General features: G+C 46.3%; 1 protein-coding gene across 2 annotated transcripts in view; it reads right to left on the bottom strand.

Moving 5' to 3' along the window:
- The window catches only part of Itgb3 (integrin subunit beta 3), a 58,109-nt gene extending 44,577 nt beyond the window's left edge, over nucleotides 1-13,532 (bottom strand). For both annotated transcript variants that reach the window (XR_005878460.1, XM_005070043.4), the window contains exon 1: nucleotides 13,389-13,532. Coding sequence is in view for 1 of the 2 variants with exons in the window: in XM_005070043.4 (XP_005070100.1) it covers nucleotides 13,389-13,464 (76 nt within the window). In the remaining variant the exon portion in view is untranslated. The remainder of the gene's footprint in view (nucleotides 1-13,388) is intronic.
- Between the last annotated feature and the right edge of the window lie 6,882 nt (nucleotides 13,533-20,414).

Here is a 20,414-nt window from a genome sequence, read left to right as displayed (position 1 = left end):
TTACAGTGGGAAGCCTGGCCAAATGTGAAACAAGAAACAGCAGGCCCCTCCCAGACCTCAGAGGATGAGCTGGGCTGCAAGGATCTGTCCTTTAGGGAGTCATGGTCACCCTGTCCCCTTGATCTCTTATTTTTAATGAATCCCAGGTTGATAGTATAAGAGCCAATGATCCCCCCCCCCGAGCAACTAAATCCTGCCACCCAGAGCAGGAATCCTGGAATGCAGTGGCTGAAAATGGCTGACTCATCAGAATTGTCTGTGCTGGGCCCCAGCTGATTCAAAGGACTGCTGCTCCCAGGCTGCCCCTCCCTTCTGAACATGTGGGCCTCCTCCAGGCCTCTGTTTCCAGTCATTCATGAAGCCTGTATTCCTTCTCAGTCTCTATGTTCCAGAAGCGCTTACTGGAGAAGTGAGGATCCTCACTGGAATGTCAGTAAGAAGAGTGGGTGACTCCCAAAGCCTGTCCTCTCTAGACTTCATCCAAGAAGTCAAGCAAGATTGACCAGACCGGGTCCTCAACAGGAGGTTGCGATCCTTGAATGAACATCCTTGAAGGCAACAGCTGGCGTACATAAAGTACTCAAAGGATGCTGATGCTGGAGCTGTTTTTGTTGTTGCCAATTTTATCCTTAGCTTCAAGCTATTTAGAGTAGACAACCACCATACCATTTTTTTAAATTCCTTAACGTCATTTTATTGGACACCAGGCACAAATTAAACAAATTAAACCCTGAAAAGGAGGCTAAAGATGGGAGTGTGGAGCCAAAAAGTATCACAATAGGTTAAAAAAAATCTAGACAGAGCAAGGAATATGTGTTCAAAAATCCAGTCTAGGAACGGTTGCTGAGAAAAGGCGGTCACTGGGAAAGAAGGCAAGGCCAGCCAAGGAGTTTGCCTGGAAAGCAGAAATAGATGGCTGTGGTCTGGCACATCAGCCTGGTTCACAGAACCAGAAAAGAGATAAAGGGCGGGGAAAATAATAGAGGCAAAAAGGAAATGGAATGGAGCTGGAACCAGGGGAAGTCATAAAGGGCAGTGTTGAGGACCTATTGTCCAATGAGACAGGATGTCAGAATGCAGGCCGGGGACCCTGAGGCCATGGACTCTCAGGGCTTAGTCAGGGTGGACAGGACACCCTGATGAAGCCAAGGACCTCCAGGGCTTAGTCAGAGTGGACAGGACACCCTGATGAGGCCAGGGACTGTCAGGGTGGACAGGACACCCTGATGAGGCCAAGGACCTCCAGGGCTTAGTCAGAGTGGACAGGACACCCTGATGAGGCCAGGGACTGTCAGGGTGGACAGGACACCCTGATGAGGCCAGGGACCTTCAGGGCTTGCTTAGTCAGGGTGAGAATGGAGGATGGTCCACACTACTGAACACCATGGAGATCTCTCCTACTGCCTGCCAGAGAAAATTCCTGGCCAGGAGCCTCAGCCCTGCCCCTGAGCCTTAGCCACTTCTCAAGTAGGTTCATGGGGACACTAAGTGACCAGGTGGTATCCGATCTTCCATTGCAGTCTCCTGGATGGGTGAGTCAATGAGCAAAACATCTCATGCAAACGGCCCTGCATGTGCACACATGGCTTAACAAGAACAAGCTGCAGCAGGGTGTTGGTGGCGCATGCCTTTAATCACAACATTCAGGAGGCAGAGGCAGGCAGATCTCTGTGAGTTCGAGGCCAGCCTGGTCTACAGAGCGAGTTCCAGGACAGGCTCCAAGACAATACAGAGAAACCTTGTCTCAGAAAAAAAAAAACGGAAAAAAAGAACAAGTTGCAAAGTATGCTTTTGGTTTTTATTTCTCCCGTAATAACTGAAGGAAGGGAGAGAGAGGTAAAGCTCAAGGCCACACAAACTTCTATGCTCAGAAGCAAATGGCCCCAAGAAACACTGCAGAGTGGTAGAGAGCTCAGACTCCAATATCTTATCCAACTGAAGACCATGGATGCAGAGGTATCTGATTTCAGATTTTAAATAATCTTAAGTGCACCAAAACCAACTAAATGTGTAATTTAACAATAGAAATTATGTGTGATTTGCCTCCATCAAGGGTAAGTATTAAAATATGTTACTGCTTGAATATATCTCCTGACACCAAGATATAACGCTATCCTAACCTTCAGTACCTGTGAATGTGACCTTATTTGGAAATGTATAGAGGCAAACAAGATGAGGTCATTAGTGTGGACACTAATCCAAGATGACTGATGCCCTTGTAAGAAGGGAAAAACCCCAGGTGAAGGCAGACACAGACAGAAAACACCGTGTTATCAGAGACAGAGCCTGGAGTGACAAAACTAGAAGCCATTGAGTACCAAGGATTAAGCCAGGGAGTACCAAGGATTACCAACCACCACTAGAAGCTAAAAAGAGACAAAGATGTGTTCTACTCAGAATCCCAGACATACATTTCTGATGTCCAATTTATGGACTTGGCCACAACAGCCCTAAGAAATTAATTCTAAGTAGATTTGCATTTCCATAGCCATATTTGACATTATGTTGATGAACAGTGTCCTGAGATACTTTCATGAACTGGGCATGGTGGGGATGGGCATCCTGGAATGGAAACTTTGCCATATCTCATCCAACCATGGATAAGACCAGAAAAGAGGTTCCTTTAGCATTAAAACTTTCCACCAATGTTTACCAATGGTACTAATATTCATTCGTTCATTCGCCCAATATTTATCAATGGCACTCTAGCATCAGTTCATTCCTTCACTCAGCAAGCATTTGATGAGCACCTACCTGCACTAAGCACTCTCTTAGGCACTGGAGACACACGGATGAACTAAACAAGCCCTGATCCTGTGATGGTCATGTTTAGGTGTGGAAAGGGAAGACAAAGGAACAAACAGCAGAATTAGAGGCAAATGCTTAAAAACAAAGCAAGGCAGAGCAGTGGTGAGTATATGAGTGGTCTCATCCAGAGAAGGTGGTGCTTGAAGGCCTTCCTGGGAAGCTGACATTCTACAATGATGCTAAGGAGCGGGTTGTGAGAAGCATTGCCCAAAGAACAGAGACCAGAGCTGGATGGACATCCTCCTGCTGAAGAAGTCTCCAGAAGACAGAGGAAGGGGGAGGAGAGAGGCAGGGGGGAGACTGGAGAGCTAGGGACCAACACTAGGAAGCCGTACAGCGTTGGAGCACAGTGCTCACCACACAGTGGGAATGCTGAAGGGACCTGAGAAGCAAAGGGAGAGGCTTAGCCTGACCACCAAGCACACAGGCAAGATCGAAGCCAGGAGGAAAATGGATCAACTAGGATATTATTAAAGCAACGCAGGCAACAGATGTCAATGGTTTGGCTTTGAAGGACAGTGTTGTTAATGGTGTGGTCAGACTCTAGATGCACTCCAGGGACTTGCTGATGGGTTGGGCTTGAAGAACTGAAAGGGTTTGGGCCTGAGCAAGTACGCTGCCTTTACAAAAGGTTCTGTCAGATATTTTGACTACTGGCAGTCCTGCCTCACTGACCTTCCACCTCTAGACCCTACTTTATAAGTGAAGACAGATCATGTCTGGTTACATCTCTAAATGGGTTCTTCAGGAAGTTGTGGGTGAAGACCACAAGACCCATTCCTATGAACAGTTGTGGTCTAAAGCTAACACCTAGCCCTGTGGAAACTCAGAAAGAAAAACAGGGTCAGTAAAACATGGAACAGAATGGATGTGGCAGAGAAAGCAATTAGTCTGAAAGGTCTAAAGTCTTCTTTGCTGTTCCGCAGACCATACAATCTCAGTGGCACCCTTACATCTCTCTGTTGCTCTCTTTAAAATAGGTTGTACCCCTGTTCAAGATTTATAGCTGCTCCCCAGGACTTAGTCAGCCACCCAGCTTTATCAGACAAGCTCTGAAAACCCCACGCAGCTATTTTTATCCCCTCCCCACCAACTCGGTCTCCCAAATATGGGCATAATATTTACTACATGAGGATTAAGTGCGGTAACATATGTGAAAGACCCTGCCCCCCATGCTCAATAAATGATCTGCTGCCTTCTCCCACATGCTCACTCTCATTACTTAGAGCACCGGGAATGCACCTCACTTCCTTTTTAGCTCGGGTCACACTGAAGAGGGCCCTTTGTCTCTGATGGGATGTAGGGAGGAAATCGCCCTGGCTGGAGAAAGGAGCCCCCAGGACCAGACCTCTCCAGTCACTAAACTAGTCTGCAATTTTCTTGAGTCCCTCACTTCTTCCAAGCTCTCTTTTAGCTTTTCTGTAAAAACAAACCGTACTAGATCAGAGAATCTATTAGAGGTGCTATTGGCCCTGAACATGTATAGTCTTCCACAACCAGAAAATGTCAACAGGGCCACTAATACTCTAGAATCTATAGATGGCATCCCTGGACCTGAGGCTCCTAGATGTACAAGTGGGCATTTCTTGCTTATCCTAAAATGTGGGCCAAATGCTGCACTTCAGAGTTCTGGAAGATTCCATTCACACCGGCTCCACCTCCCACCTGACTGACTCAGCGTACAGAAGAGGCATGCCTGTACCATGCTCTGCTTGACACCCAGCCCAGTGGTGTCCTAGAGGTGACCTTGGCATCCAGCTTTGCAATTCTGGGGCATCCCTCCAAGATCTTTTACAGTAGCAGGGCAGGTGGCTATGCTATGAGCGATTCTAGCTGTCAAAGCCAATCTTGAAGGTAAATCCGTTCAACTGCTTTTGGAAGGCTGTTTGGCAACATTTATTAAAATCTGAGATGGGAGCAGTAGTCCACAGATATAACCCCAGCACCTGGGAGATAGGGACAGGAGGATTAGGAGTTCAAGCCTCACCCATAAAGTCGGTTCGAGACCAGCCTAGGCTAAATGAGAGCCTATCTCAAAAAATAAAGTCAAGCACAGTAATGCCTGTAGTCCAAGTAATAACTAATGCCGAAATGGAATATGGTATGAGTTTAACCTTTAGGATCTAATCTAGATAACAACAGGACTTTATGTAAATAAATAAATAAATTGTGGCCTGGGGAAGGGGTCCTAAGTAGTTAAAAGCTTGAAGCCCTGATATTAGTTCATACACTAATATCACAAAGGAATTAAAAACAAATAAAATATCCATACCCTTTGTCCTACCCAACATAAATTCAAGAAATTACCCTTGTAATCACAGTACAGAGAAGGTCGAGATGACATTGTGAGTTCAAGGTCAGACAGGGGTTACAAGTGAGAGTCTATATCGAAAGAAAGGCAAGGGAGAAGAAAGAAAAAAGAAACTAAGTTTATAGAAACACTCCCACAGAGGAACATAATATACAAGGTCATGTATATCTCTGTGACTTTGTTTGTAGCAGCAAATAAATGCCAACAGAGCGGCTAAGGTGCTCCAATATGCCTACATATCATTCTTCCCTTTGTGTTTTCTGCAAGAATTACAACAATAAACAATGACATAAAGGATGCATAGAGTAGGGACTGGAGAGATGGATCAGTAGTTAACAGCACTTGTTGCTCCTGCGGTAGACCCAGGTTCGATTCCCAGAACCCATATGGTGGCTCAAAACTACCTGTAATTCCAATTCTAGGGGATCCAACACCCTCACCAGGTGTGCATGGAGTGCACATACATACATGTAAGCGAGCAGTCACACACATGAATTAAAAATAAATATCTTAAAAGGGTGCCTAGAGTATATTATTAAGCGACAGTAATCCTACCTGGGAGGTCCTATTTGAGAAGTAACAATAACGTTACACAGGGACATATGCATGGGGGATACTCTAGGATAATTGTCAACGGTGGTTCTCTAAACATGAACCTACAAATAACTTGTATTGTCTACATTACTGCATTTCTGTCCTGCTCGGTTTTTTATTTTACTTTATGCACACCTATGTGTGCCCCTGGACACACTGCGTATGTGGGAGCAGAGGTGTCAGGTGTCCTGTCCTATCACTCCCCACTTTATTCCTTTGAGACAAGGTCCCTCTGAGCCCGGGGCTCACAACTTCACTAAGCTGATGAGTTAGCAAGCTCCTGGTGTCTACCTGTCTCTGCTCCCCAGCACTGGGCTTACAGGCATTTGCAGCCATGCCCACCTTTTACATGGTCTCTGGAGATTTGAACTCATATCTTTGTGCTTGCAAGTAAATATGTCTTACCCATCGGGCCATCTCCAGCCCCTGAACTGCCTATTTTTACAACCTGAATCATTTTTATTACCCAAAAGAAAATTAAAGTCAATTTTCAATGTCCTTGGTTCTGCCTCCTTTTCCATGTTTGCATTCATTAATGTAGGTTCCTCAGAGCTTCTACAAACTACATCTTCAATATCCCAAAGCTAGGCAGGAACCTAATAATAAACTTTGACAAATACCGTTGAGAAAGAGAATGCTGGCCCAGGTTACAGAATAGAAGGAGCATCAGGATATCTAGTATAACATGGTGACTTGAGTTATCAGCAATGTATCTTCTACTTGAAAACTGCTTTTTAATAAAGCAGTTTAGCTGGGCTTAGTGGCACACAACTTGAATCCCAGCACTTGGGAGCATAGGCAGACAGATCTCTATGAGTTCAGCCTAGTCTATATATACAGAGGTCCAGGATAGCCAAAGCTACATAAAGAGACCCTATCCCAAAAAGTAAAAGAAAAGCAAAGAAGTAAATAAGTAGTTTAAGTGCTCTCACCAGGAAGAAAGTGATAACTATGTGAGCTAAAGCATATGTTATACAGGTTGATTTAGCCATTTCCCAATGTGTACATTTCAAAATATGTAATACATCATATCTAGAATTTTTATTTGTTGCTTAGAGGAGAATGAAGAAAAACAATCTTTGATCATTTTATCCCCATGGGCTTCTGGAGCTACTCAGGGTAGTGTGATCTGTTCTCAAGGGTAGAGTTCCCAGGAGTGAGGCCTGGCACTCTCCGGTCTCAGGTGAGATTCTCAAACACAGACCTCACAAACAGTTCTGGCAAGGGCTTATTCTGGGAGAGTCATCTATCACATCGGGAGACTGACACCTGGGTTTGGAACTGTCCAAGAGCTCACAGACCAGATTTTCTTCCTCTAAGAATTTCACCAGTAAAGAGGGTTGACTTCGGGGACTTATAAAGTGGCTACTGAGCATGCCTTCGCCAACCTCCAGGAACTCTCCTCTAGTGCAACATTTCAAGCCTGATTCTAACCCCGGGACTTCTTACTTCACAAAGAAACTTTCCGTGGAGATCCAAATCACTTAAAGAAGAAACATCTCTAGTACCAAGAGAGAGAGAGAGAGAAGAGCAGAGCAGAGCAGAAAATAATCTCTCCATCTGCCCCTTCACCAACTCCACTGCCTCTGAGATACCAGGACGAAGGCCCGCAGGTAAGACAACGTGTTCAGTCATCCGCTACTTGACATAAAAGCCTACAGAGCCATGACACGATGTTCTTAACTGCAGGCTTGCTGCTCTTTCCGTGGGATTTTTTTCTACAGAAAAGAAAGTGGCATGTAGCACACGTTTAAGAATAGGAAAACACATCTGCATGCCTGTGACAATTTTACATCTCAGAGGGAAATGTCTGAGCAGAATACACCACCTTCCTGCCTGTAGACACTGTGGAAGAATCAAACTGGGCACCAAAGTCAGACTTCCAGTGACGAGCATGAATCCACCCCATTCTTCCTCCCTGGCCTGCAAAGAAAAGGACCAGCAGGGGCGGTTGTAGTCTTCTGTGGGAGTGTGACGTCTAAGGAGTTCCTGGGTTTGGTGGGAATGTCACATGTAAGGAGTTGTTGGGTTCTGTTTGGCTTTTCAGAGGTGCTACCAAACACATGAGTGGTAGCATGGCTCTGGGTGTATTAAGCATCCCTTTGGCCTGAAGAATTGTGACATATTTCACCACAAAATATCTGCTGCAGAGACAGAAAGACTGTAAGAGCTAGAGGTTGGGTAGGACTGGAGTAACAGTGTCTTCTGAATGTCACAGGACAGTTTTACTCATCACAGCACTACTGACAGCTGATGGCCTCTGGGGACTGAAGACACAGTTTTCTTCAGGGACGTGGTCCCCAGAAGGTGTCTCCTGCTCCAGGGAATAATTCCATACCCATGAGTATATAGTAAGCACAAATGGGACAGGGTGGGTGAGAGAGAGAGAGAGAGAGAGAGAGAGAGAGAGAGAGAGAGAGAGAGAGAGAGAGAGAGGAGGTAAAGTTAGAATGGGGGAAAGATCTAGGAGGAGTTAGATGAAGGAGTGAGAGGGAATTATAAAATTATTTTTTAAAACTAGTAAAATATATTTGAAAATATCTTTTGCTTTTAGGACCAAAAATAATAAAAATAAAAAGTGGAGAATGATGTAAAATCCTCAGTTCTTTATCTAGCAGTTGGAAAATATAATGGCTTAAACATGACTCAAGTGTGTCTCTCCATTTGAACACCAAGGGCACCTCCATGGTTTAGAGGTCATAGCCTCACTTCTCTCGTGGTAATATCTATAGGATACGAACTGTAGGAGGATGGAATGGCCCCACTGGGCTCTTGGAATTACTGACACAAGCAACACCTTGGGTGAACTATAAGTGCATTACAAGCAGAAGAAGCCAGACTTAAAAGCGTACACACTGCGGTCTCATCTCTATGACGTTCTGTAAAACAAATCTATGGGGACATGTGAAAGATCAGTGGTTGCCAGGGACCAGTAGCGGGAAGAGAAGATTTACAAGGAAGCTGGAGGGGACCTCTCTGAAAATTCTCCCTATCTTCATTATGGTAGTGGTTATTTGATTGTCTATCCTTACCAAAAGTACGCAGACCTGTACACTGAGGATGCTGAACTCCAAGGCACATAAGCTTCATTGATACTCTTTCTTAAAACCTTCTTCACTCTCATTTCTGTCTATGTGTGTGTATGAGTATGTGTACCTACGTGAGTTTACGCACAGTACGTGCGTGCAAGGACTGGATTCACAGGCAGTTGGGAACTATTTCATGTGCGTGCTTAAAACTGAACCCAGAGCCGGGCGTTGGTGGCGCACGCCTTTAATCCCAGCACTCGGGAGGCAGAGGCAGGCGGATCTCTGTGAGTTCGAGGCCAGCCTGGACTACCAAGTGAGTTCCAGGATAGCCTCCAAAGCCACAGAGAACCCCTGTCTCGAAAAACCAAAAAAAAAAAAAAAAAAAAAAAAAAAACTGAACCCAGGTCCTCTGGAAGAGTATTACATGCTCTTAACCACTGAGCCTTCTCTCTAGCCCAATCCTCCTTTTTAAAGATGTATGTATTTTGATTTTGTGTGTATGAGTATTTACCTGCATGGATGTATGTGCACCACGAGTGTGCAGTGCCCAAGGAGGGCAGAAGAGAATGTCAGATCTCCTGAAACTAAAGTTACAGGCAGTTGTGAGCCACCTATGTAGGTTCTGGGAACTAAACTCAGGTCCTCTACAAGATCAGCAAGTGCTCCTAGTTGCTAGCTAGCCCTCTAAGCCCCCGTCCTAGCTCTTTAAAGGGGGTGGACACTGTGTGCCTAGAGAGAAAGGCAAGTTTTTATCATTTTGCTGCCTGGTCTCAAGTTCCAGTAAGTTCTGGCAGTTTCCAAAGAGAAGCCTTGAGCTGCATCGACCCCAGCTTCCAGGTTCACGTTCACCAGCGACCTAAGCTGCAGTAGGTGCATGGTCCTTCCACTTGGGGAGAAGGCAGAGGAGGGGATGGTGAGCTATAGCAGGCCACCCTGTGGGCAGCAAAGAGGGCAGGGCAAGCTAAGCAGCTTATCCCCCAAAGCTGCTCAGTCATACACACACCCCTTGCCCGGTTAATTATCTGTCTGCTGATTCATGACCTGCGGTTCCTGTGGGCATGCTTCCCGGATGTTACTGCCAACAAGGGCAGGCTTCTCGAAGCTGGGAGGAGATGATAAACAGAGATCCAAGGAGGATAGGGAGTTGCAAAGGAAGAATTTTTATCAGGGAATTCTCGAGTCATGTTCAGTTGCCCCTCCTCACACCACTGCCTCCTCGTCCTATCTTATGCTATTCCCAGGAGACATATGTCACCGCTCACCTTTGCTCTCACACTTGTGAGTTTGAAAAGATTGTTCTAGTGACTCCTCCAAAGACGGGACAAAGGGCAGACACTTCAGAGGACTCCCTGTGTCTTCCTCATCCTCTGGTCAGATGAACAACAGCACAAAAGCCCACACAGACAAAGGGCCAGGGTTGTGGTTGTACAGCACATTTAGCACACAAAACCCTGGGTTCCAGTCTCAGCAAAACACACACACACACACACACACACACACACACACCCTCCAGAGTGTTCAGGTAAGAACACTTGAGATTACAAATGTGTAAATACTGGATTTTTTCAAATTAAGAGATATCACCTCTAGATGCCTTTTAATATTTATTTATTCATTATGTATACAGTATTCTGTCTGCCTGCACAACAGAAGAGGGCGCCAGATCTCATTACAGATGGTTGTGAGCCATCATGTGGTTGTTGGGAATTGAACTCAGGACCTCTGGAAGAGCAGCAAGTGCTCTTAACCTCTGAGCCATCTCTCCAGCCCCTCTAGATGTCCTTTTATACCATTCCCTACATAGTTCTTTTGCTGCTGGTGTGCCAAGCGCTGGGCACAGTGTTGAACAAAATAGACATTTTACTCTCTTTGTGGAGGCTGAAGTCTTATGTGTTGGATTTTTACCACCCCCATTTTACAATCCTGATATGCACAGGAAAAAAATTAATGTACGTTCTCTGTAGACTCTTACAGGACCATGAAATATGCCAAGCCACCAAAGAGGAATGGGTTGGATTAAGAGGATGTGAGAAATAAATTCTCAGCTGGGAGCCTGGATTGCACTAATGTATGACTTAGCAACAGCTCTGGCCTGCAGTTGGTAGTATACACACCACTGACAGGAAAAGTAATGACAACGGGAATCACCATTATTTGAATATTTAATCTGTGCCTTGGTCTCTTTTAGTCTCCACAACAGAGGCACTATTTTTCTCCACTTTACAGGTGAGGAAACGCTACAAAGACATTAGCAAAATCGCATGTCAATCAGGGGCAAAGTCAAGAATCAAACCTACATCCCACTGGCTGTCCCTTTCCCCAGCAACATGCCTTTCCTCGTCTCTCCAGGCCTTCAGTTGGAGAGTTTCCAGAATAAAAACTCTAGAAGAGAAGTAAGCACTTCATCTCTGAGCTACTTAGGTTGGAATAAACATTAAATATGAGGAAGTCACAAAAATCCAGTATTCAGATTAAGCCGGAAAGATTATCTTTGTAGATAAAGACTGAATGCTATCCTCACAGAGGCTCTTGTCACCTCACAGCACAATCTCCTGCTCCGGACATCCCCTCGGTGCCACCTCACTCCCACCCTGGTCCTTCTGTGTCCCTTCAACACTGTCCGTCATCCCAGCACCTGCTTCCCCAGGGACCTAAATATTTGCAGTTCTGCCACACTGGGATGGGGTGTATGACAGACACTTCTTTCGCAGAATGCTCTAGAGTTCTCTGTTCCTCAACAGGACTCCACCTAGCCCTCCCCAATCACAACAAACCTGTGAACAGAGCTCCTAAAGGCTCTGTGGGTTTTCTTTGTTTTGGTGTGTATGTGCATTCGTCCTTTCACACTTGTTCCTGGGCAGAAACCAGAAGACAACATCGGGTATCATTCCTCGGAAATAGCACTTTTTTTTTTTTGAGATGGGATCTCTTTCTATCCTGAAGCTCCCCAAGTAGGCCAGGCTGGTTCACCACGGAGCTCTGTGTGCCTCTGTCTCCTCCCCCTACACTGCAGTTACAAGCACACCAGTACACCAAGCTCTTTTAATGGGTTCTGGGGACAGAATTCAGGTGGTCCTACTTTATCAGCCTCATCTCCCCCGTCTCCCCACTAAAGGATCTTTAAACCCAGACTCAGGTACACCAGAGCAGTGTGATCCTATATGCGTCATTGTAACTGTATGAACCAAACCAAAAACAGAACACTGGGGTTCAGAAAAGGTGGGAGAAAGTGAAAGACCAAAATGATGGATCTGCCTCATCCTCGCTAGAGCTGAACCAAGCACCCTGCTGTCTATGCCCTGTCTGTGAACTCATGACTTTCTGCTCAGACTTTGATGATGATGATGACAACGACGACGACTATGACACTTGGAAGCTATAGTTAAGAGGAGCTGAAAGGTGTCTAACGCTACAAAGAATACTAGCTACCTTGATTTGCATACAGTGTATCTGCGTACGCATTTTCACACTTTACATAGGCATGCACTGTCTTTATACGACAATTTAAAATTCAGAAGTAGTCAATTTTTATAGGTTTTAAGTTCATGGAAGTTAGCATATCTGTAAGAAACATCAACTTTCCTGATGAATTTCCCCATTCCCAGACAGCCGCCCGCTAGCAGCAGCTGCTGGAGGCTCAAACCTCTCGGGGCAGAATCCTGGAGAAACCGATTTCTGTTCCGTGGTCACAAGGCTTGTTCAATGTAGGCTAAAGACCACCTTTCATCTGTCACTCAGAGGCTTCAGCAACAAAGGACAACTGCAAGTTCTCCGCTGAGACACCCTTTCCCTGTCCCGTGGAAGGGTCTTGAAGGCAGCCACCAAAACCTTTTTTAGAATGCTTAGTCTCAAAGTCAACTTAATAAAATAACCTTTAAAAAATAGTCCATCTGGGTCAGGAGATGTAGCTCAATTAATAAAGTGCTTGCCTGACATGAGGAAGCCCTGGGTTCAAGTCCATAAACCCTGAGCGGTGGTGCAGAGCACTCGTTAGTGTAGGCATAGGATGGTCCAAGGTTCAAGGTCACTCCCAACTACACAGAGAGTGTGAAGCATCCTGAAATACGTGAGACTCTATTACTCTATTACACACATGGATATACACACACACCATCTGCAGGGTTTAACTTGCTCCTGCTGACCCAGAGCCTCAGTTTCTCCTCCTCCAGCAATATCACCTCCAGCTCCCCTGGGCTCTGCTGACTTCCAAACTCCCCATCCCCAAAGCACCAGAGAAGCCAAAAGCCGATGATGTGAGCTGCAAGCAGGAGAGAGCTAAAGCCAGCCCCAAGTCTGTGCTGACTCCCTACACAGTCCGGACATGCTGGATGCGAGAGCCGCCCCAGAAGGACTCGAGCGCGAATCCTGCTCCTCCTTAAAGAGCGTGGCAGCCAGATGAACAAACTCGTGGGGACATGCCTTACTCGGAGAAAGGGCAACTCAGTGCACACACTCACTCAAGCAGGTGAGCCGCATCCTTCTGCCAGCGCACGGGGCCCTCCGGCGGATCCCCCCTTGCCTCTGCCACCAGCGACGCGCCCTCGAGGCCACCGGAGAAAGGACCTGCCCCCGCGCCTCAGCTTCTCAGCCGGAGCTCTGGATTCCACGGTCTCACCGCAGTGGGCACACCCGCCTGCCTCACTCACCTCCAACGACAACGCCCGCCAGTGTCCCCAGCGCCAGCAGAGCTGCCCAGAGCCGCCCCGGCCGCTGCGCTCGCATCCTGTCCGCTGCCCTTCACACACCGCGCGCCACGGCGAGCCTGGCGCCCACGGCTGCTTTTCCCGTGGCGGTAGGGAAGGGGAGGGGAGGGGACACAGTGGGTGGGACGCGCGGGGCGGGCCAAGGGCGTGCGCTCCCTCCCCTCGGGCGCACGTCTGGACCCTGCCTGAAGCGGTGAGCGAGCGCCTCTCTTCAGAACCCTCCCCAGACCTCTGAAGTCAAGGACTCTCCCCCAGCGCTCACTAGTGGAAACCGAGCCCAACGGGGTCGTGTACACATTTGGGCCCCAGGGGTTAGCTCCTGGGTGCTTGGTTTGAAAAAAAAAAAAAAAAGAGTAACTATCGGGCCACTTCCTGAACTCTTCTAGTCCCACCTCCACAGAGACATCAACACTGATAACTTTGATTTCCTCCAGTCTCATTCATTCTCTATGTCACTCGTTGAGTTAACAGGCAGCTGTCGAATGCTTTCCCTGCATCCTCTTGACAATACCACGGTCTCCAGCTTTTGTTAGGGAAGATGGATCTGTGTAGAGCCTCTGTCTATAAATGCTTGCACCAAGCAGGTTTCTGATAATCATCTCAGGGCAGTCACTGTATTGCCCCCCTAACTCTAATTCACTAGCTTTGTAGTATTTTCCTCAGAGACTACTTGCCTGCTATTCCTATCCCTTACACTAGTTTCCTTGGGTCTTCCCCAGATAGGAAGCCTCTAGAAGCTCAAAAGTTGCAAAATGCTGGAGCTGGACTGGGGTGTCCTGATGCAGCGGTAGTGCTGTGGAAAGGAGACTAGGGCTGGCAGCGCAGTGCAACTGACAGAGCACTTCCTTGCCTGGCACACACTGGGTTCCATCCCTGGCACTTCTCAAGCAGGATGTGATGGTGTGTGCCCATAATTCCAGCGCTAAGGAGGCAGGAGGGCCAGAAGCTCCAGGTAGTTCTTGAGCACAGAGGGCGTTTGAAGCCAGCCTGAGCAAGAAGAGACCTGGCATCTGACCATGACCCATTACTCTCCCTTAGCCCAAGAGATTCTTGTCACGCCTAAGTGTCCCATGCCTTTCCGTCTGACTGATCTTCCTTCCTCTTTCCATTTGGAAAATTCCACTTATTTTTCAAAACATATGAAATGTCATCTCTTCCATGCCATGTTGTCTGATGCTTCTCCTCCTCCAGCTTCATCCTCGGCAGAGGTGGGCACTTCTTCCTCAGACCTCTCAAACACCCGGAGATTGTATCATTTTGTGTAATGGGTAAGGACTTTATAACTGTATAAATTAATTCACACAATTGCATGGGGGGGGCGAGTTCAAGACAGGGTTTCCCTATGTTGCCCTGGCTATCCTGGAACTCACTCTGTAGACCAGGAGGTCCTCAAACTCACAGAGATCCACCTGCCTCTGGCTCCCAAGTGCTGTGTTAAAGGCGTGCGCCACCACCAGCAGCCACAATTACATTTTCTATGCTATCATGATCGTATTTATTACATGGTGATGCATAGCACAGCACGGCAGAGCATGTCTCAGTCCCAGCCCTTGAGGGTAGGGCAGGAGGCATACAGCCTAGGCTACATAGCAAGATCCCACCTCAAGCAAAATAATAATAGGCTAGGGAGATGTCTCAGTGGGTAAGAGTGCTTGCTGGACCAACATGAGGACCTGGGTTCAAATCCCCAGCACCCACATAAAAATCTAAGCCTGGATACATGCTGGCCTATGACCCCAGTGCAATGGGAGGAGAGCAGAGACAGAAGGATGGCTGGCAGTTAGCCCAGCTCCAGGCCCAGCGAGAGATGTTGTCTTAAGAAAATAAGGCAGAATGTAACAGGGCAGAGCATCCCTCCTCATGTTCTCCTATGACCTCCCCATGCATGTGCATGGGTACCTGCAACTGCACACGTGTACCTATACCACACATACACACACACACACACACACCAGTAATTTGCAATTTAATCTCTTTTTATTTTAAACAATTATTTACCTCTTAAATAAGGAGACCAGATTCACTCACATATTTACTGTTTCTGGTACTCCTCATGCCATTTAATGTTTCTGAGTTTCAATGTACAAACACTTCCCTTCATCCTGGAGATCATCTTAAGTTTAGCAACTCCTGGGGCTGGAGAGCCCACTCAGAGGTTAAGAACACTGACTGCTCTTCCAGAGGATCTGGGTTCAGTTCCCAGCACCAAATGGCAACAGCTTACAACTGTCTAACTCTAGTTCCAGGGGCTCCAAGAACCTCACACTGACATACATGCAGGCAAAACACCAATGCACGCAAAATAAAGGGAAGTTAATCTTTTAATTACCAATGCTTACAACTCTCCTTAAACAAATACGCCTAACTTCCAGTCATTTCACTCTGGTTTTAACGATATTTCTTATAAACAGCTTTATACATTGTCAGAGGTTCCCCCCACCCTTATTACATCCTCTTCTTTTAAGATAATTGTGGTGTGTGCGTCTGTGTGAGAGTGTGTGTGTGTCTGTATGTGTGTGAGAGTGTGTGTGTGTCTGTATGTGTGTGAGAGAGTGTGTGTGTGTGTGTGCACGTGTGTGTGAGAGAGTGTGTGTGTGAGTGTGTGTGTGTGTGTGTGTGTGTGGTGTATGCAGGTACACGCATGCCATTATACACATGGAGGTCAGAAGACAACATGGGATCCAGGGGTGGAACTCGGATGGATTACTCGCTTTGCTTAGCCAGCTCTTCCACCCAGTGAGCCCTCTCGCTGGCCCTCCTCTCAGTTCTTCCAGTATTACATTGCTTTTCTCAATGTGCCTGACAGATACAACTTAAAGGAGAAAGTGTTCGTTTTGGCTTCAAGTTTGAGGGACTCTCAGTCCATTGTGGGTGAGAAGACCCCATACCGGGAGCCACTGGGCTCCCTGATGAAAGGGACCTGAGGCTGCTGCTCACACTGTGACAGGAAGTATAGAGACTGAAAGCCAGATAAAAACCAGAACTGAGCCTTCAAAAGTTTCCTTCTACCACCCAGGACTCGCCTTCTAAAGATTCCAGAGAATTCAAGTCTGTACCACCAACCAGAGCCCCCAAAGTGGGCCTGTGAGGGACATTTTCCATTCAGGTCATAACATAGACACCCCACTGTGTGCTGACCCCCATTGTCTCTGCTGAAGTTTAGTATCTTTTCATCCTCTTGCCTATCTTCTTGTTCCCCCACACACCCTAGCTTTTCATTCTGAAGTTAGCTATGTTGATTTTGTCATTACAAAGCACTAAGGAAAAGTCCCCTCCTGTCCTTCCCCCAGCTTTCTCTAATGTGCACAATCTCATCTTAATTGGCACATCATCGTAATTACCAAACAAAGGCAAAGACGGTGTATCCGATTCTGTGAACTGCTCCCGTTACAGCTTTTCCCACCGTCCTTTCTCTGATCCCGGATCTCTACTGTGTTTAGTCGCCGCATCTCCCAACTCTCCTTCAGTCTTTGATATTTTCATAGCCTTTATTTGAAGCACCATTCCTGGTTGGAAAACTAAAAGGATTGTTTCTAATGGGTTAACTGCTCCCAAGAAGGTGGGTCATGAAACAGTAGGCAGAGATGCAGACATTGCCTGGGCCCATGACCTACCCTCCTTCTCTTAACTGCTTCCTTACCCCAGCCCTCCAAACCCTAAGGGAACAGGGCAGTTCATGGTGGCCACATTTCGGCCAGTGGCATGCTTTCTGGACACAGATGAACAGACAAGGGTATGTGTACACTATGAGCTCTGCCGATCAGAGCCCGTTCCCAGAATCCTGGAACAGGAGGACACCCAGTGTTGACTGCCTGAGTCTGTGCAGTCAAGCCTGGGAGCTGCAGGTTTCCTGAAAGCTGAGGCCAGGAAAGCTGTTTTGAGCAGAGTGCATCAGAGTGCTGGCCAAAAACTAACAGCTTGCTCAAACAGCCTCAAGGTGGAGAAAAGCCATTGAGCTTAAAGGCCAAAAAGAATGTCCAGGAAACTGGAGAGGGTCATTTTTCCTTTCTTTTTCATCACTTAGATGTTTTTGAAAAACCAAGGCCAACTATTTTGTAGTTTGTAGTTTGTCCCTCGGGTTAAGTTTTTCTTGTGTTTTCTCATAATTGAGTCATTTTAGAATTATCAAAATGATTCATCTTCTCTATATGTAACTTCAAGAGCACATGATGTTAATATGTCTTACTACTTATACGGTTGACTTTGGTGACATTATTATGGTAGTACCTTCCCAGGTTCCTCACTATAAAGCCACCATTTTCATCTTTGTTATTGATGTATTTCATTAATTTTTTGTTGTTTTTCCAGACAGGGTTTCTCTGTATTGTTTTGGAGGCTGTCCTGGAACTCGCTCTGTAAACCAGGCTGGCCTCGAACTCACAGAGATCTGCTTGCCTCTGCCTCCCCAGTGCTGGGACTAAAGGCGTGCACCACCAACGCCCGGCAAATTTCATTACTTAGTTAATGCATGTTTCATAAGGAAGGCACTTTGCTTCTGTGCCTGGAGACCTGAGTTCCATCCCCAGGCCCCAGGAGGAAAGAGAGGACTGACTCCAGCAAGATGGCTTCCGAATGCCACACAAGCCACTGTGGACTGAGTGCCAGGGCAGAAGGCCGGGGACGGGACACGTGCACACACACACACACACACACACACACACACACACACACACACGAGTAAATGAACTTAGAAAATGAGAGAAGCTCTGGTGGATACATGGTAAAATTAGTGGGCTGTCAGGGCTGGCCGCAGGCTTCTGCCCACTGAACCTTCTCTCACTTTTCAAAAAGTTTCCATTATTGTTTCATAACTGCAGCATTTGCGGCTGTGTGTTTAATGTGGCTTTTCTACTTCCTTCTAGAGCTATTAACCAGTATTCTACACAAGAGCTGTCCTGCTCCTATTTCTAAAGTTAATTGATTCACATCACTATGAACCCATGGATACTTGTTTCATTCCATACATTATGATCTAATACTATCACTATTTTTGTTGTTCAATTTGTCCCAGGTTTTTTTTCTATTTTTACATTTTTTTGTTTATCTTTGATTTTTTTAAAACAACTTCATTCTATGGTGACTTGGTATTTATCTGTTTGGGTTCTGGGGGAGAAAGTTAGATGTATAAGTGGTTTGCTTTCACTGTATGTATTAGAAACGTTTAGCCATTATTTCTTCAAACGCGTTCTCTCTTTACCTATGGAAATGCCAACTAGCATGTTTTAGACTAAATGATATCTCATACACTGCTGAGGCTCAGGTTTTGTTCTGTTGGGATGAACTCGAAGGTCTGGGAGACAGCTGATGTATCACTGAGCACAGCCTACGTTTTTCAATCCATCTATTCATGATTGCTTGTCTTGCACACTTGTCTACTGATCTCTTGTCACGATCTCCAGTTCTTTCTTTCGCCTCTCATGAGTCTGCTGAGCTTATCTGGGAAGAATTTTCATTTCAGACATTGTATCTTTATTTATTTTTTTATTCTACTTTTCAAACTGTAGTGTTTTCTTTTAGTTCCCTTTTAGCTTTCAATTTCTCTGTGGAGATTCCTCATCTCCTCAACTGTCAGTTTGGTCCCTAATCCTCTTTGAGTTAAGTTTTTAAGTCTGTTTGCAATAGTTGTTTAAAAGTCTAGTGGGGTGGGGGGACACACGCCTTTAAACCCAGCACTCGGGAGGCAGAGGCAGGCGAATTCCAGGACAGTCAAGGAAACAAAGTGAAGCCCTGTCTCCAAAAACAAACAGAACAAACAAAATTCTAGTCAGCTGGTCCTGGGGAGATGGCTCAGCAAATAAAGTGTCTACCCCCACAAGCATAGAGACCTGCATTGGATCCCTAACACCCACAGCTTAAAAAAGAAAAGGAAAATTAAGGTGTGGCAGTGGACGCAAGCAGCTCTCTAAGTCTTAATAGACACCAGTCTTCCCAAAATGGTAAACTCCAGGTTCCTCTAGAGACCCTGTGACAATAAAGAAACAAAAGACAACATCCGAGGTTAACCACTAGTCCCTATATGTATGCACACACATGCACAAAATTCTTAATAGCTGATTCTGTTTACCCAAGGGTCTTTTTCTCTTGGTTTTTTGACTGTTTCATAAGTATTAATTTATATATTATCATATATAGTTATAATTATGATGTAATATTGGCTCGGTTTTCAGTGTCTCCACATTCACTCTGTTTATTATTGTTGGGGAAGGGGCATGTGTATGCTTCTGCATGTGTGGAGGGCAGGACAACTCTTGGGGATCTAGGGATCAAACTCATGTCTCTAAGCTTGCTCAGACATCTTGATAGCCTTTTGTTCTGTTTGTGTTGATTTGTTTTGATGCTGTGTCTCACTATACCATGCAGGCTAACCCTAGGCTCATGATCCTCCTGCCTCAGCCTCCTCATACTGAGGTTACAAGACTACACGACCATGCCTACCTTGGTTGCTAACCCCTATTCCTTCATATGCATGGTGTAACCATCCATGTGTAGGTATCTTTGGTGGATAGAAGTACACTGGATTTGGTGGATAGAAGTACACTGGATTTGGCCTTAGCAACACGTCATCCACTCCTGCTTGTCTTGGCTCACATCTCCAGGACTGCGACTCATGTGGATCAGCTCCTAATTCGCATGTTTACCAATGATAGCTCTTCAGGAGCTGGCTGTTCATTCCAGAACATGGTCCTTATTCCTAGGGCATGAGCTTTCTGGGGAGTCACTTAAGTGAGAGCTCATCATTCTGGTTGGACTGACTCCTCCCCGTCCCCCTCATTGTCTCCAAGAGGTGGCAGCAGCCTCCATTGTCCATTCAGCTCTCAGTTGTACAAAGGCCACAGAGAATCTCCTGAGTTCACATGCATCCCCTCCCCCAACCGGAAGACCCTAGGGAGCGCCCAGGTGGACTTCTGAGGGTCTCTCCCTCACGTTTGGTGGACCAGCAAGCACTTCTCTCAGTCTCCACCCTCCCGC

The sequence above is a fragment of the Mesocricetus auratus genome, unplaced genomic scaffold (assembly GCF_017639785.1).
Source record: "Mesocricetus auratus isolate SY011 unplaced genomic scaffold, BCM_Maur_2.0 Super-Scaffold_100007, whole genome shotgun sequence".
NCBI lineage: Eukaryota > Metazoa > Chordata > Mammalia > Rodentia > Cricetidae > Mesocricetus > Mesocricetus auratus.
This window is presented reverse-complemented; position numbering and strand designations above follow the sequence as displayed.